Genomic DNA, 13579 nt, shown 5'->3' with positions numbered 1-13579 from the left:
CGCGGGCGCGAGAGAACCGCGCTCCGCTCAGCCGGGCGGGGGCACGCGGCGCGCGTCCCGGGGGCGCCGCGGCGGGCCGGGCCTCCCGGCGCTGCCCCCGCGTGGCAGCCGGGCGGAGCCGCCCTCGCGGTCCTGCCACGCCCGCGGCCGGTGGTGACTCGCCGGGGCAGGAGGACGCGGGGCACGGCCCGCCTCCCGCCGCTTCGTGCCCCGTTCGTGCGCGGGCCCTTCTGCGCGGAGCGCGGTTCTCTCGCGCCCGCGGGGCCCGTGGCTGTTCGCTGAGAGTTCTCCGGAGCAGCCCTGCAGTCCTGCGTGTTTTACTCCGCAGCTTCACACGAGCGAACTAAACACGGGGCACGCGGGGGGCGGCCTGAACCTTCGGTCGGTAACGGAGCAGAGCGCGCTGGAGGAGTTCCTGGCTTCAGCAGAACTAGCAGGAACTGAATTTGTGGCGGGTGAGTGAAATGTAGGGCTGTCCTTGAACGGTCGCGTTCCAGATCCTGATTCTTGCATCCTTATTGACGGGTTCTGTTGTTCTGCAGAGAAACTGAATATCAAAGTCGTTCCTGCGGAGGCCCAGACTGGTCTGCTGACAGCAGAAGAAACGAAAATGATCCAAGATCTGCATGATCAGAACAAGCAATTCTTGTGCATCCCAAGAAGGTGGGTGTCTTATGCGTCAGGGTCTTGTTGATGCTTGCTGGTCTCTGTTTATGCCTGTGCCCCCTCGGTGTTGTTTAGGGTTTCGTACATCTGTAAGATTAGGTGCCGATGGGTTTCAGGGTGTTGCTAGGTCAGTGGTGGCACCCCATGCCCTTGGTCAGTTGTGTTCTCCATTACGTGTGTGGGAGGGAGGGAGGGAGGGAGGGACTGGTGAATGACAGTACTGAGCTTAGTGGTTGCAGTGGAGGCTTGTAACATTGGATACTTCTATTATTAATACAATTATTGCATGCATAAACTGCCCCTTTAGCTCATGGGTTTCTCTGGGTGGTAAACAATATAAAAAGGAATAAAGATATTAATGTACTGAATGTTTTCTCCCAAAGTTAACAGTTTAGATGCCAAAGATAGATAGATAGATACTCAACACAGAAGGAGGCTCGAAGCAAAGAGCATCACCTTTATTACAAAGCATGCCAGTTTACCATATCACTTTGACAGACAGTTGAAGAAGCTGGTGAGATTGAGCTTGGGCTGGCATTAGTATAAATAGCAAGCAGGCAAAGAGGAAGTGGCTGAGGTGAAACAGTATGGAATCCTAGAATTGTAGTAGAGTTGGAAGGGGCTAGGGAGCCATTGGGTCCAACTCCCTGTTCAGCGCAGGACACCAAGTTAAACCGTTCCTTTCTCATGGCTGTCCAGTTGCATCTTTGGAATGGGAGAGCCCACAGCCTTCCTAGGGGCTTGGTTTCACTGTTGTATTGCTCTGAGAGTCAGGAAGTTCTTCCTGATGTTCAGTTGGAACCTAGCTTGCTGTAACTTCAGCCCAATACGCCATGTTCTCTCTGGGTTGATCAAGAGACCCTGGCTCTCCTTAGTATGACAGCCTTTCAAGTAATTGGAAAGTGCTTTCACATCTCCCCTCGGTATTCTCTTCTTGAGGCTAAACATGCCTATTCTTTCAATCTCTCCTTCTAGGGCTTTGTTTCCAATCCCCTGATCATCTTTGCTGCCCCCCTGAGAACCCTTTTCAGCTTGTTTGCATCTTTCTTAAACTGTGATGCCTAGAACTGGACAAAGTATAGGCAGTCCCCAAATTATGAACATTCGAGTTATGAACAACCTGTACTTTTAAACGAACTGCCGTAAAGCCTACCAATTTAAAAAAATTATGGAGGAAATCGTCATTACCATAGTGAGCCGCCCTGAGGCTTCGGCAAATGGGGCGGCATAGAAGCTTCCTAGATAGATAGAGTGAGTGAGTGAGTGAGTGAGTGAGTGAGTGAGAAGAAACAAGAGAGGAGAGAGGGAGGGGCCTCCAAAGCATCACCATAGGGAGAGAGCAAGTGAAAGGGTGGAAAGGGAGCTTTTTGCAGAGCCCTGGCAAAAAATAATGAGCATGGAAAGGCAGAACGAACAACGGGGGAAGGCTGGACCTATCCCAGGCCAAGGCTGCTGCAACCCCAGCTCTCTCTCCCTGAAAAGAGACCCGGTTTTAGCTGAGGTTGGGTTATGACCAGAGTAAAGGGGGAATCTAGGACTCACCATTGGCAGATAATGAATTCAGTGTGCAAAACAGTGCAAGAAATCTGTGTAACAAATGGGTGAAGATTCCTAGTGAATGCTAACTAGTAATGTTACTGCAACCGGACTAGCCGATTTAGATAGAGCAATGTTGTTCTAAGTCTAAACACACTGAGTTGGCTCTCTGTTCAGCTCTGCACTCAGCTCGAGGTGCTGGCCCTCCCACGGGCCAAGGTGGGGCTCTTGGTTCAGGCAGCACTTTGGTCAGAGCGGCAGGTGGACACAGGCACAGAGATGCCCCTCTGCTCCGAAGGACCGGTTCCTGTGGGTGCCCCCGCTTTCTGCAGCTGCTTGGCTGCTGCTGGCTTCTGCGTGTGCCCAGCTGCCCTGGCTCTCGTCAGGGGAGACAGGGCTTGGGGCCATGTTGGTTGTCCCCTCTGGAGCTTTGGAATTTCCTGCTCCTGCATTTTAATCTCTGTCTGCACGTCCTTCACCTGCCTTCATGCTAGGTCTTAGTTTCTTGATCAGCATCTCCCTGGCCTGCTCCCCGGTTTGTTTTGCTTTGCTTTGCTTTGCTTTGCTTTGCTTTGCTTTGCTTTGCTTTGCTTTGGAGCAGAGCTCACTTGCCTTCATGTGGGATGTGCCTGCAGCATGTCTGCTTTCTGACCCCTTTTGTGCTGTCTTCTGTGGCGGGTTTCTTCAGGCCACACTGGGACCAGCGGACCAGCCCTGAAATGCTGGAACAGGCAGAAAGAGACAGCTTCTTGCAGTGGAGGCGGCAGCTTGCCCGGTGAGTGTTCCTCCTCTGCTGGGCTTGGGTGCACCTTTGAGGACTGCCGCTGAGCTTCCCCGATTAAGTAACTTGCATTCGAACACAAACCCTCTGGATTCTGCAGGATGAAGCCATGAAGCCGAGCACCCAGGATAGTCTGTTGTGTCCACACATTTTCGTGGGAGCCTCTGTGTCATTTTCTGACTGTCCTCAGGATTCCTCTCTGGAGCAGAAGCAACAGACAGTGATGGAGCCGGGCCCTTAGTGACACCCCTGAAGGGTCCAGGGGGTGTATCTGGCACTCTCGAATGCGGGGGTGGGTTTTGCAGACTTGCGGGGTGGCCCTGAACAATCACAACCCCTTCACGTTGCTGTGTGGGTCTGCAGTAAAGGCCATTGCAAGCGTGTCACAGGCTAAAAGCGTTCTGGGCTGAGATGCCACAGGGCTCAGTCCGTCAGCCCCCGCCCTCACAGGGGAGGGTCTGTGGCAGCAAACGAGCCGCTGCTGCTGATTTTGCTGGACGTGAGTAGCACGGCTCGGGGGTGGAAATAGTGGGAGGCCAGAGCCGGCTGAGCCTTCCTCCTCGAAAGAAATGTGCGAGGCTGGCCCCTTTGGGCCTGGCTAGTATCCCGCTAGTGGGCTTGTTTCAGACAAGCGCTTGCCAGGCCTCGGTATCTTGAACAAGGTCTCCCTTCCTCACCTGCTGCGGATAGAAAATCCACCCTCCGGAGCTGTGAGCCTTCCTGCATCGTCCGGCTGTGTGTCAGTTCAGCCATGGTTACCCATGCAAAGCAGCATCTTGAACGTTGCTAGTAAAACTTCCTTTTGGTGCCAGGCAAAAACTCTTATTTGTCCAATATTTTAATAGTTAAAAAGATTAAAAGTTTTCTTAAAATTTACTTTATCTATTTGGCATTTATTATATTCAATTGGTGCTATACCCATGAATTAACTTAAGTTGTGGCTGTTGGGCTTTTTTTTTTTTTTTTTTGGTTGTGTTTTTTGGTTGCTATTTTACTGCTAAATTTCTGTGTTTTATTGTATCTGTTGCCTGTTATGACTTTGTAAATTTCCCAGAGAGCTACTTTGACTAATGGGCAGCATAGAAAATCAATTAAATAAAAATAGACAGAACTGGTGTGAGGTGAGCTGATAAGGGAAAGGGGGTTCCGTGTTGGGGTGCGAGAGGTCCAGGCAGGGTCCCCGTGGAACTGCTCGCACAAGCTGAAACCCGGAGTGGCATTCTGGTTTTGGCCTCCTGCTGGATATCCCGCGATGTCCCCTCAATGCACTGACCCAGTCCGGCCCCCCACGAGTTCATTCTGTCCACCACTTACATTGTCGCCTTGGGTGCGTGAGAGGATCGTGGCTTGTTAACGGCCCGTGTTTTCTTCCTGTGCTGCTTCAAAGGCTGGAGGAAGACCAGAAACTCCTTCTGACCCCATTTGAACGAAATCTGGATTTTTGGCGTCAGCTGTGGCGAGTCCTTGAAAGAAGGTAGAGCTTGAAGGCAGCCCTGTGCCGGCAGCTGCTGCCAGGGGTGAGGCTGAGGGAGCCGCAGCGGCCGCCGCTGTGGCTCAGGGCCTGTGGCAACGAGCTCAGGCTGCTTCCAAGGCCACGGCGTGGCGGCTGCAAGGAATCCGTGACCTGCCAGGGCCCCCACAGGCTGGTGTGGGAAGGAGGCCCGGAGTGGGGCCCGTGAGTGGTAGCTGAGGCTGTCCCCGGGTGGACTGGCGGACGGCCGTGCCCCACTGGCCTGCCCGCCTCTCCACCGAGCCCTCCCAAGCTCCCCGCCAGGAGAGCAGCCTGGACGGCAAGTGCAGCAGCTTTTCTCTTGCAGTGACGTTGTGGTTCAGATAGTGGATGCCAGGAACCCCCTGCTCTTCAGGTGCCGAGATCTGGTAGGTGGCGCGCCCTGAGCCGGCCCCGCTTGTCCACCTGGGGCAGGACAAGAGACTGGTCGTGGGGCCTGCCGCAGCATCCCTCTTCCATGCCGGGCAGACCTGGGCGCTGTCCAGAGGAATTCCTCCTTGAGAAAAGTTATGATGATGTCACAGTGGGCAAATGTTTAACTTTTAGCAATATTCTACATTTTTACAAAAATACTCCAGGTTTTTTCTTTGTCATCTGTTACTGATTTGCCCTCCTTATTGAGAAGTTAAACCAGCATTTCCCTTCTCTGTTGCTTACTCTGAACATACCTAAAAAAAGGGTTGTGGATTTTGGTGTCCCTTGCTAGCCTGTGCTCTCCCTCCGCTTCAGCCTCCGCTTCAGCGAGGTCATTTCTGCACTTCTCTGCCACCTGCTGCGCCGTCTTCTGTCACTTGGCCTCCCTTCTGCTGCTTGTACCCGTCCTCTTTTGCTTTTAGCACAATTCAAAGTTTTTTCTGGAGCCACATTGCTTTCTTCAGTCACCTGCTTTGCTTTTGTTGGAATTATGCCTTAAATTCCTTTTTTTTTTTTTAATTGCCATCTACCTTGGACCCCTTTCTTCCTCAGGGTCACTTGCCATGGGACCTTACTTATCTTTGTTTTAAATCAATTTTTTGCTTCCTTTAAAATCAAGAAGACAAGTATGCTGTGGTCACTTCCCCCCAGAGTTCCTGAAGTTTCCACTTTATCCATTAAGTCCCTATTAGTATAAAGTCAAGGATCCTCTAGTTCTTTCCTCTCCTTTCTGTAGAAGAAAGGTATCCTCCATGCATGACCAGAATTTCTTCAAAGAGCCACAGATAGCGGGATAACTGAAGTCCCCCATTACAGTCACATCAGCGATGTGAAATATGGGTGAATTGCTTAAAAAGGGTGTCATCCTCGTGTTCTCCTTGACTGGCTGATCTGTCGTGGACTCCAAGCTGCACATTCCTTTCATTCCTTGACACACTGATTTCAACTCAGGTGCTCTTGATGAGATTATCCGGCTCAATTTCCTGTATTTCTGTGCAAGATCAGCACTTGGAACTTGCAACGCAATTCCGCCTCCTCTCCTGCTTCTTGTACTCTTTGAACACGTTGCGTCCTTCCATTGCTGTATCCCAGTCTTGGGAGTCCTCCCACCAAGTTTCAGTAATACCTATCAAGTCACACGTGCCTTCATGTATTGGAGATCAAGCTCATTCTGCTTGTTGCCCACACTCGGCGGTGCCTCCCCCTCCCCCTCCTCCCCCTCCGGGGGAGACACCCCTTTCAGTTGATGGGGCAGGTAGAGGATTCCCGGGGATGGTCTCTCACTGCGAGTTTCTGTGCAAACCGGGCAGCTTTACTTCTGGTTTGTCTTGTCTTCCCCTTGCAGGAGTGCTACGTGAAGGAACTCAGCCCGGAGAAGGAGAACCTTATCCTGCTGAACAAAGCTGACCTGCTGAGCGAGGAGCAGCGCTGCGCCTGGGCGCGGTTCTTCGAGGAGGACGGCGTCAGAGTGGTGTTCTGGTCAGCGCTGGCAGAGGGGAAGCGGCTGGCTGCCGATTCCAAGGTAGGCCAAGGACGGACTCATCGGTTCGGGCAGGACTGGTGGCGGTGGCTCTCTCGGGGACGCTTGCCCATTGGCGGTGAATTTGTCTGCAGCTCCTTTGCCCAGGCGCTTTCCACAGAAATACTTTGAGTGTCACACCCTTTCGGTTCAAGAGAGGAGTCGCAGCTCTGATGGATGTACCTGTGCTCCAAAGACTGTCGGCGTTGTGCTAAGTTAGCCTCCGTGCCCTGTGGGAAGTCCCCCTGCCAGGCACATTCACACTGCGCCTTGGCCCCAGCCGGCAAGGAGGACGGCCTGGCCGAAGGGCCAAGCAGCATCTGGGGCCAGCGCTCCCTGTGCAGCTTTGCAGAGTCGGGCCTTGCTGCCCAGGCATGTGTCGTGGGAGCGTGGCCCACTGTGCCGTTCTGAGATTCTGTGGCGGCCATGCACCTCGGCGCTCCCTGCAGCAGCGGCTTTCCTCGGAGATGTGATGTGCGCCCTCCTTCCTTCCCCAGGGGCCCGCAGTGGAGGCGCTGCCGGGCCTGGGTGACGAGCGGCACGCCTCGCACCGTGGCAGCCTGGGAAGCACGGCCGAGTCCCACTCGGGGAGTGAGGATCAGGAGAGCAGCCAGGAGGGGGACAGCGACGTCTACGAGGACTGTGCGGAGGAGGAGGAGGAGGAGGAGGCCTGGCTGACCTGCTCCGAAGAGGAGGGGCACTGCGCGCCCCCTCGGGCTGGTCCCTCGGAGGACGTCCGAGCGGATGGTGCCGAGAGCCAGAGGCTGGGGCCCTGTGGGAAGCAGCCTGTCAGGAACAGCGGCCACCTGGTCCAGAGGGATGAGCTCCTGGAGATCTTCAAGGCGCTTCACGCGGGGAAGACCGTCAGAGAGGGCGCGGTCACTGTCGGGCTGGTGAGTGGGTGGGCCGCGGGCTGCTGTCCTGGGCGCTGCTGGCCGTAGCCCCCAGCGCCCCCTTTGCCTGAGCCTCGCTGGCAGCCGGGGGCAATGGGCAGAGTGGCCGGCCAGCACCCCGGCAGGGTTTCGTTCAGGCAGGCAGGGGGCCGGGAAGGAACCGGACTTCCCCTGCATCACGCCTTGGCACAGGCGCCCCAGGACCTGGCTCAGTCGTGTCGCCGCCATGTGGATCTGGGCTTGCCTTTGAACCCCCTGGGTCAGATGTCGGGTAGTGAAGCCCCCCTCGAGCACACACCTGCGGTTTAGTCCTTGCTCCCGAGTCACGGTGGCCGGGGCAGCTGGGAGGGGTGATTCCCGACCAGGAACGAGGAGACGGGCAGACCGTAGGCCATCTCTGAAAGTCCTGCCAGTAGTTCCGGGGGTGGCCGGGGAGCCCATCCGGAGGCCCTCTGCCACGCACCTCTGGCCTTCCGGGCTCTTGGCTCCAGCCCCTCTGCCCCTTCCTGCAGGGGCGTGGGGCACCTTTGGGTCTTCCCTGAGCTGTCCGGGAGGCGCTTTGCCTCCTTGGACGGTGCTCTGCCTTGCCTTCCCTCCTTGCCAGCCCTGCTCTTTCTCCCCCAGGGCTTGGGGTCAGTGCAGCACAAAGCCCCACGCGGAAGCTGGGCAGCCCTTGGTGCTCCTCCCACAGGATGCGGGTGGTGTGCTTTCGCTAGCCCCCTCCACCGTTGTGGCCCCTTCTGCCAGCAGCTTGCTTTGCCTCCCTTTCCAGGTGGGCTACCCCAACGTTGGCAAGAGCTCCACAATCAACACCATCCTCGGAAAGAAAAGGGTGCCGGTGTCTGCCACGCCGGGCCGCACGAAGCATTTCCAGGTACTGCCGGGAGTGGCTGGAGGGCTGCCGCACAGGCGGCGGAGGGCGCCTCGCTTTCTGCCCAGTGGGCCCCCCCGGCAGGCCGAAGTGCCATCTCGCCCGGTCTCTCATTTGGTGCCTGGGGGCTGAAAGAGAGCCCTCTTGTTTCCCCTTAGAAAGGGCAAAAGGGGCGGGTGGAAGAGAGCCGGGTGGAACAGCACGCTGCCCGGGGCACCCTGGCGAACGGGAATGGGAGGTATTTGCCACCCTCTGCAGGGTTGTGGGGCTGCACACAGCGGAGCCTCTCTGGGCCGCCCACTGCTCCCCTCGCGCCCCACTCGGCCTGCAGAGGCAGCTCTGGCTGGGGGCCGGCGGAGCGGCCTGGGAGGGGCCGGGGTTGAGCCCTGCCTGTTCCTGCCCCAGACGCTGCACGTGGCGCCCACTCTCTGCCTCTGCGACTGCCCCGGCCTGGTGATGCCCTCCTTCGTCTTCACAAAGGCCGAGATGATCTGCAGCGGGGTCTTGCCCATCGACCAGATGCGGGACCACGTGCCCCCCGTCTCCCTCATATCCTTTCTGCCGACATGCCCGGCTGCCTCGATGTGGGGCACGTGAAACCCACCGCTCCCCTCTGACTCACGCCCTGTCTTGGGGTTCTCGTACCTTGAGTCGATCATTCTGTGTTCTGGGACGCCTGCAAGGATGATGTGGAGGGCCGAGGGTGCACTGGTCTCACGGGGGGTCCACCCTGCAGACCGCCCCCTCCCCGCGGTGCCTTTCCTTCACTCGCTCACGTCTGCCAGCGCATCCCGCGGCCCGTCCTGGAGGCCACCTACGGGATCAGCCTCATCCAGCCACGAGAAGACGAGCCGCCCGACCGCCAGCCGACGTCGGAGGAGCTGCTCACCGCGTACGGATGTGAGTGGCGCAGGGCGGTGGCGTGCGGGCGCGGCCTGGTGCGGCTGCGTGGCCGTCCGTGCGTGCGGCACCGCTCTCCCTCCCCGTGACCTAGTGCACGTCTGGCTGCGTGCGCCTGCCGGGCCCCTCGCTCCCCCGGGGAGGCCCGCCGGGTTCCCGAGGTCAGAGGGGCCTGTGGGTGTGCTCCTCGTGCCCCCTTAGCCCGCGGGACCCCCACCCCGCAGAGCGCTCCACTCCCTGAGCTGGTCTCGCTTCTTTTCACAGCAGCTTGCTTAGGGACCCCCCGCTCTGTTTCCCCTCTTCCTCCCACCCTGCACAGACGCCAGAGGTTTCATGACGGACCACGGACAGCCGGACCAGCCGCGCTCGGCCCGCTACGTGCTGAAGGACTACGTCGCGGTACGTCGAGCGGCTCCTGGCTCGGGGGGCTTCGGGACTGGGGCCGGGGCGCGAGGGACACCTGGGACGGAGCACGCGTGGGAGAATGTGGGAGAGAGGACTGAGGGAACTGGTGGTCGGATTCTGGGGTGGTCGAAAGCGAGGGGCAGTTTGGAAAGTAGCTGCTGCTCTTTCCCCCTCAAATGCTCTCCTGTAATATTCCAGAACTACAGTCTCGTGTGGAGATTTTAGAGCTGAGAATGGACTGGATTCCTTTATCTGAGGAGGGGCAGGAGCGGCGCTCCAGTGGCTTGGAGCTCGGCTCCCAGAAACCTCCCCATCATGGCTGGAGGTCAGGAATGCAGGGAGCAGACGTCCAGGCCCCCGGAGAGCCCCTTCCCGCCCTGCAGCCTTCAGACTCCCCTCCTTGCCTGCCGGCCTCCAGCGCTCTGTTGGGGAGACGTACAATGCAGGCACTTAATGCAGGGCGAGCACCGTTAGTGCTGTCAGCAGCATTCGTGTCCCTGCCCTTGCGAAAGGAGGCTTGGAACAATGCTCAGGGTCAGGCGGGGAGCCCGGGGGGGGCGTTGAACGCAGCCCCTTTGAACCCCTCCCCGGTCCCTCGCAGGGCAAGCTGCTGTATTGCCACCCGCCCCCTGGGGCTGACCCCCAGGCCTTCCAGCAGTGGCAGGAGAGGCCTACAGCACGGGAGGCCGCACGGCGGGAAGCCCGAGCACACCCTGGCGGGAAGCCCAGGCCGGAGAGGATCGAGAACTCGGTGGATGCCGCCTTTTTCCACCAGGTGAGGGCTCGGGAGACTCTGCAGCGGTGACATGCAGCTCCCCTCGTAGAGTGACAGCCTCTGTGGCGAGGTGTCTCTTCGGCAGGCAGTGGGCACACAACTCGGCCTGCCCAGAGCATCTCCCTGCTCTCCTTCCCTGCGCTCCTGTGCCTCTCGCGCCGGCCCTTCTCTCCCACCCGCTGAACAGCCTCGGGCAGCTTGCAGTGGCTGGCTCTGTGGGGAGTCACGTCTTGCAAGGTCTCCCCTGATCTGCGCCAGCACGGAGAAGCGAGGTGCCGGGGCGCCTCCATCAGGGCAGCCTCGGTCAGGCCTTTCCGATACTCCTCAGATGGCGACCGGGGCATCAGGAGGGCCCAGGGCACACACGGCTTCTCTTGAGTGCCGTGGGCTGAACAAGAAGCCCCGCTGAAAGTGTCAGGCGGGCGGTGGGGGGGGGGGTGAGAAGCCGCCCCTGGGCAACGGCGGCTCCTTCCTAGGCAAGGCGGGCAGATTTGGCTGTCCTCCCGCGGCGTGAGCCGTGCCCGCCCCTTGGTGGGGCAGGCGCTGCTGGGAATGCGACCCACAGGTTGCGTCTCCTGCTCAGTGTAGCTGTGTCAGCGCTTAAGCTAGCCTTGGAGGAGAAGCTGGGCCCCTGTGCCGTGCGGACAGCCCATTCGGGGCATGTGCTCTGCTCCGCTCCGCTCCGAAAAGGGGCGTGGGGCACGTGCTTTGCCTGGGCGCGGTCCCCGAGTGGCGCCCCGTCTGCAGCGGGGATGTTCTCGGGTGCGGCTGCGAACGGGGAAGGCCCTCTGGGGCCTGCGAGCGGCTGGGAGCTGCCCCGGGCCTGGTTTCCAGGTGGTGCACAGGCAGGCCTGGCTGCAGCCTCCGCAAAGCGCCCTCGGCAGGGGTGGGGGCTGCACTTTTCTGGGCCTGGGAGCCAGAGGGGTCTTGCCCCACCAGTGTGCTCTGCCCCAGCCCAGCCAGAGGCCCCGCTTTGGATCCCTCCGGGCCTCGCCGCCTGCGCTGGATTGTGTCTCAAGTCTCCTGTGCACCTGTCCTCCGTTCCAGGAGAACATCCGTGCCCTGACTAGAGGCAGCCGGTCTGTGCTGGGCCACAGTGCGTGCCCCAGCCACCAGCTGCCCTCCTCCCCTGCGCTCAGCTTGGAGGGCAGCCCCGGAAAGCCCTGGAAGAAGCACGGCAACCGGAACAAGAAGGAGAAGATGCGCCGCGTCGCCAGGCACTTGCAGGCCTGAGTGGGGCTGCCCCCGGGCTTCTGTGGTGCCCCTCGGGTGGGTGGGTGGGGGGCAGAGGCCCCTCGCCCGAGGCCCCTGCTGCGGCTGAGCCCGGCGGCCCTCCTCGCTCACGCCAGAGTCCTCGGGCAGGGCCTTGCGGTGGCTCTCGGCTGGCCTGTGGAGGGGCTTCTGCACGTTCCCGCCCGAGCCCGCCAACTGCTGCACCGTCACTTGGAAGGAGCGTGTGGAAATAAAGTTTTCTTACATTTCTAATGTTGCCTTTCCGTAAACGCTGTAGCCAAAGCACGTCCTGTGCCCAGAGTGTTTTTCCCACTCGCAGAACCTTCTGTCCCACCGGAGCACTTCTGTGGCTGAGATGTGCTGAGCTTCTAGCAGTTGGCCCCATTTCCCGGGGTCTCCCCTTGCTAAAGGGGTTTTCCCCCAACAATTCCCGAAACCTTAGTTGCTCCAGAAGTGTCTAAACCTTCCAGTCCTCCCAGCTCTGGCTGGCCTCCGTTGCAGTAGCCATTCGGTCACGGGGGGGGGGCAGGGGCCATCCTATGCAGCTGGCTGCTGGGAGATCCAGGACTGATCCAAGGAGCACCTTCTTCACGGTGCAGCGCTGGACTTCGGAATTTCCTGCTGCTGCAGGATGCAAGGATGGCTGCGAGCTTGGTGGCTTTAAAGGGGGCTGCACAGATTTGCAGAGGAAGGGGCTGGACGTGGTGCCTGCAAGCTGTGCTTTCAGCAGGACAGCTCATGTTGGCTAAAGCAGGAAAAGAAGACAAGCAAGGGATGCTAAAAATGGGAACGCCGCTGTCAGATCCAAAACACATGTGAAACAGAAGGGCTGTCCAGCTACTTAAAGGGGATGGCAGACAAGAAAAAGGCAGAGGCGCTCCATTTCTACTTTGCCTCAGTCTTCACCCACAAGACATAAAAACAGCGCGAGTCAGAAGGGGCCTCCTGGGCCATCTAGTCTGACCTCCAGCACCAGTTGGCTCCGCTCACGACATGCCCACCATGTGGACGTCTAGTCTATCCTTGAACACCTGCACCGAGGGACCTCAACGACCTCTCGTGGGAGCCCATTCCACACCCTTGGGGTCCTGACTGTCAGGAAGTGCTTCCTGGCATCCAAATGGAACCTTGGCTCCCTGAGCTTGGCTCTGTTGGAGCACGTCCTGCCTTCCTCTGCACGGGAGAACAGGTCTCTACCCACCTCCGTGTGACACCCCCTCACATACCTGTATGTCGCCAACAGATCCCCTCTGAGCCACCTCTTCTCCAGGCTGAAGAGAACCAGTTCCCTCAGTCTCGCCTCATACGGCCTCCCCTGCAAACTGGCCACCAACATTGTGGCCCTTCGCTGCACTGACTCCAACCTGGCTCTATCTTTTCTGTAATGGGGTGCCCAAAACTGAGCACAATACTCCAGTTGCAGGCGCACCAGAGTCGTATAGAGTGGTAGTAATATCTCTCTTGATCTAGAAGCCACACTTCTGGCTATGCAACCAAGGGTGGCGTTCGCCCTCTTGACCACCGCATCACACGGTTGGCTCATGTTCAGACTGCAAACACCTTGAAAGCAATGCAGGGATTACTAGAAGTCAGCATGGATGTCTCAAGAACACATCGTGCCGGGCTAATCCTATTTCAGTTTCTGATTGGTCACCTCCCTGGTGGACTGTGGGCCTGCTGAGGACATAATCTCTCTTGACTTCAGCAAAGCTTTTGACCAAGCGCCCCAGGGTGTCCTGATTAGCAAATGAACTCCAAGGGGGCCAGTGGAGCCGCGACCAGGTGCAGCCACGGCTGGCTGCAGAACGGGACTCGGAGAGAGCTCCTCGGGACGCCTTCTCAGATGGGGGGGGAGGCAGTGAGGGGGGACCCACAGGGCTCAGTCCGGGGCTCATTCATCCTGTGGAGGAGGATGTGCGGGGCACAATGACCAAATGTGCAGATGACGCAGAACTGGGTGGGGTAGCTAAGACCCCGGAAGACAGAAACAAGATTCGGGGTGACCTTGATAGGTTGGTGCACTGGACTGAGAAGAACAGAATGGAATTTAACCGGGACAAAGGCAAATTCCTGCAC

The 13579-nt window shown here is 58.6% G+C and overlaps 1 protein-coding gene across 1 annotated transcript in view; it reads left to right on the top strand.

Annotated features, from left to right (window-relative positions):
- The window catches only part of LSG1 (large 60S subunit nuclear export GTPase 1), a 37321-nt gene extending 25566 nt beyond the window's left edge, over window positions 1–11755 (top strand). Inside the window, exons 3-15 of the mRNA XM_044421126.1 lie at window positions 171–455; window positions 543–663; window positions 2891–2977; window positions 4371–4457; window positions 4801–4861; window positions 6253–6429; window positions 6924–7319; window positions 8092–8193; window positions 8596–8739; window positions 8967–9090; window positions 9410–9489; window positions 10097–10270; window positions 11318–11755. Of these exons, the coding sequence (XP_044277061.1) occupies window positions 171–455; window positions 543–663; window positions 2891–2977; window positions 4371–4457; window positions 4801–4861; window positions 6253–6429; window positions 6924–7319; window positions 8092–8193; window positions 8596–8739; window positions 8967–9090; window positions 9410–9489; window positions 10097–10270; window positions 11318–11503 (2024 nt within the window). The 3' untranslated portion in view covers window positions 11504–11755. The remainder of the gene's footprint in view (window positions 1–170; window positions 456–542; window positions 664–2890; window positions 2978–4370; window positions 4458–4800; window positions 4862–6252; window positions 6430–6923; window positions 7320–8091; window positions 8194–8595; window positions 8740–8966; window positions 9091–9409; window positions 9490–10096; window positions 10271–11317) is intronic.
- The last annotated feature ends 1824 nt before the right edge of the window (window positions 11756–13579 follow it).

This window comes from Varanus komodoensis, unplaced genomic scaffold (assembly GCF_004798865.1).
Source record: "Varanus komodoensis strain SLA01 unplaced genomic scaffold, ASM479886v1 scaffold115, whole genome shotgun sequence".
Taxonomy (NCBI): Eukaryota; Metazoa; Chordata; class Lepidosauria; order Squamata; family Varanidae; genus Varanus; species Varanus komodoensis.
This window is presented reverse-complemented; position numbering and strand designations above follow the sequence as displayed.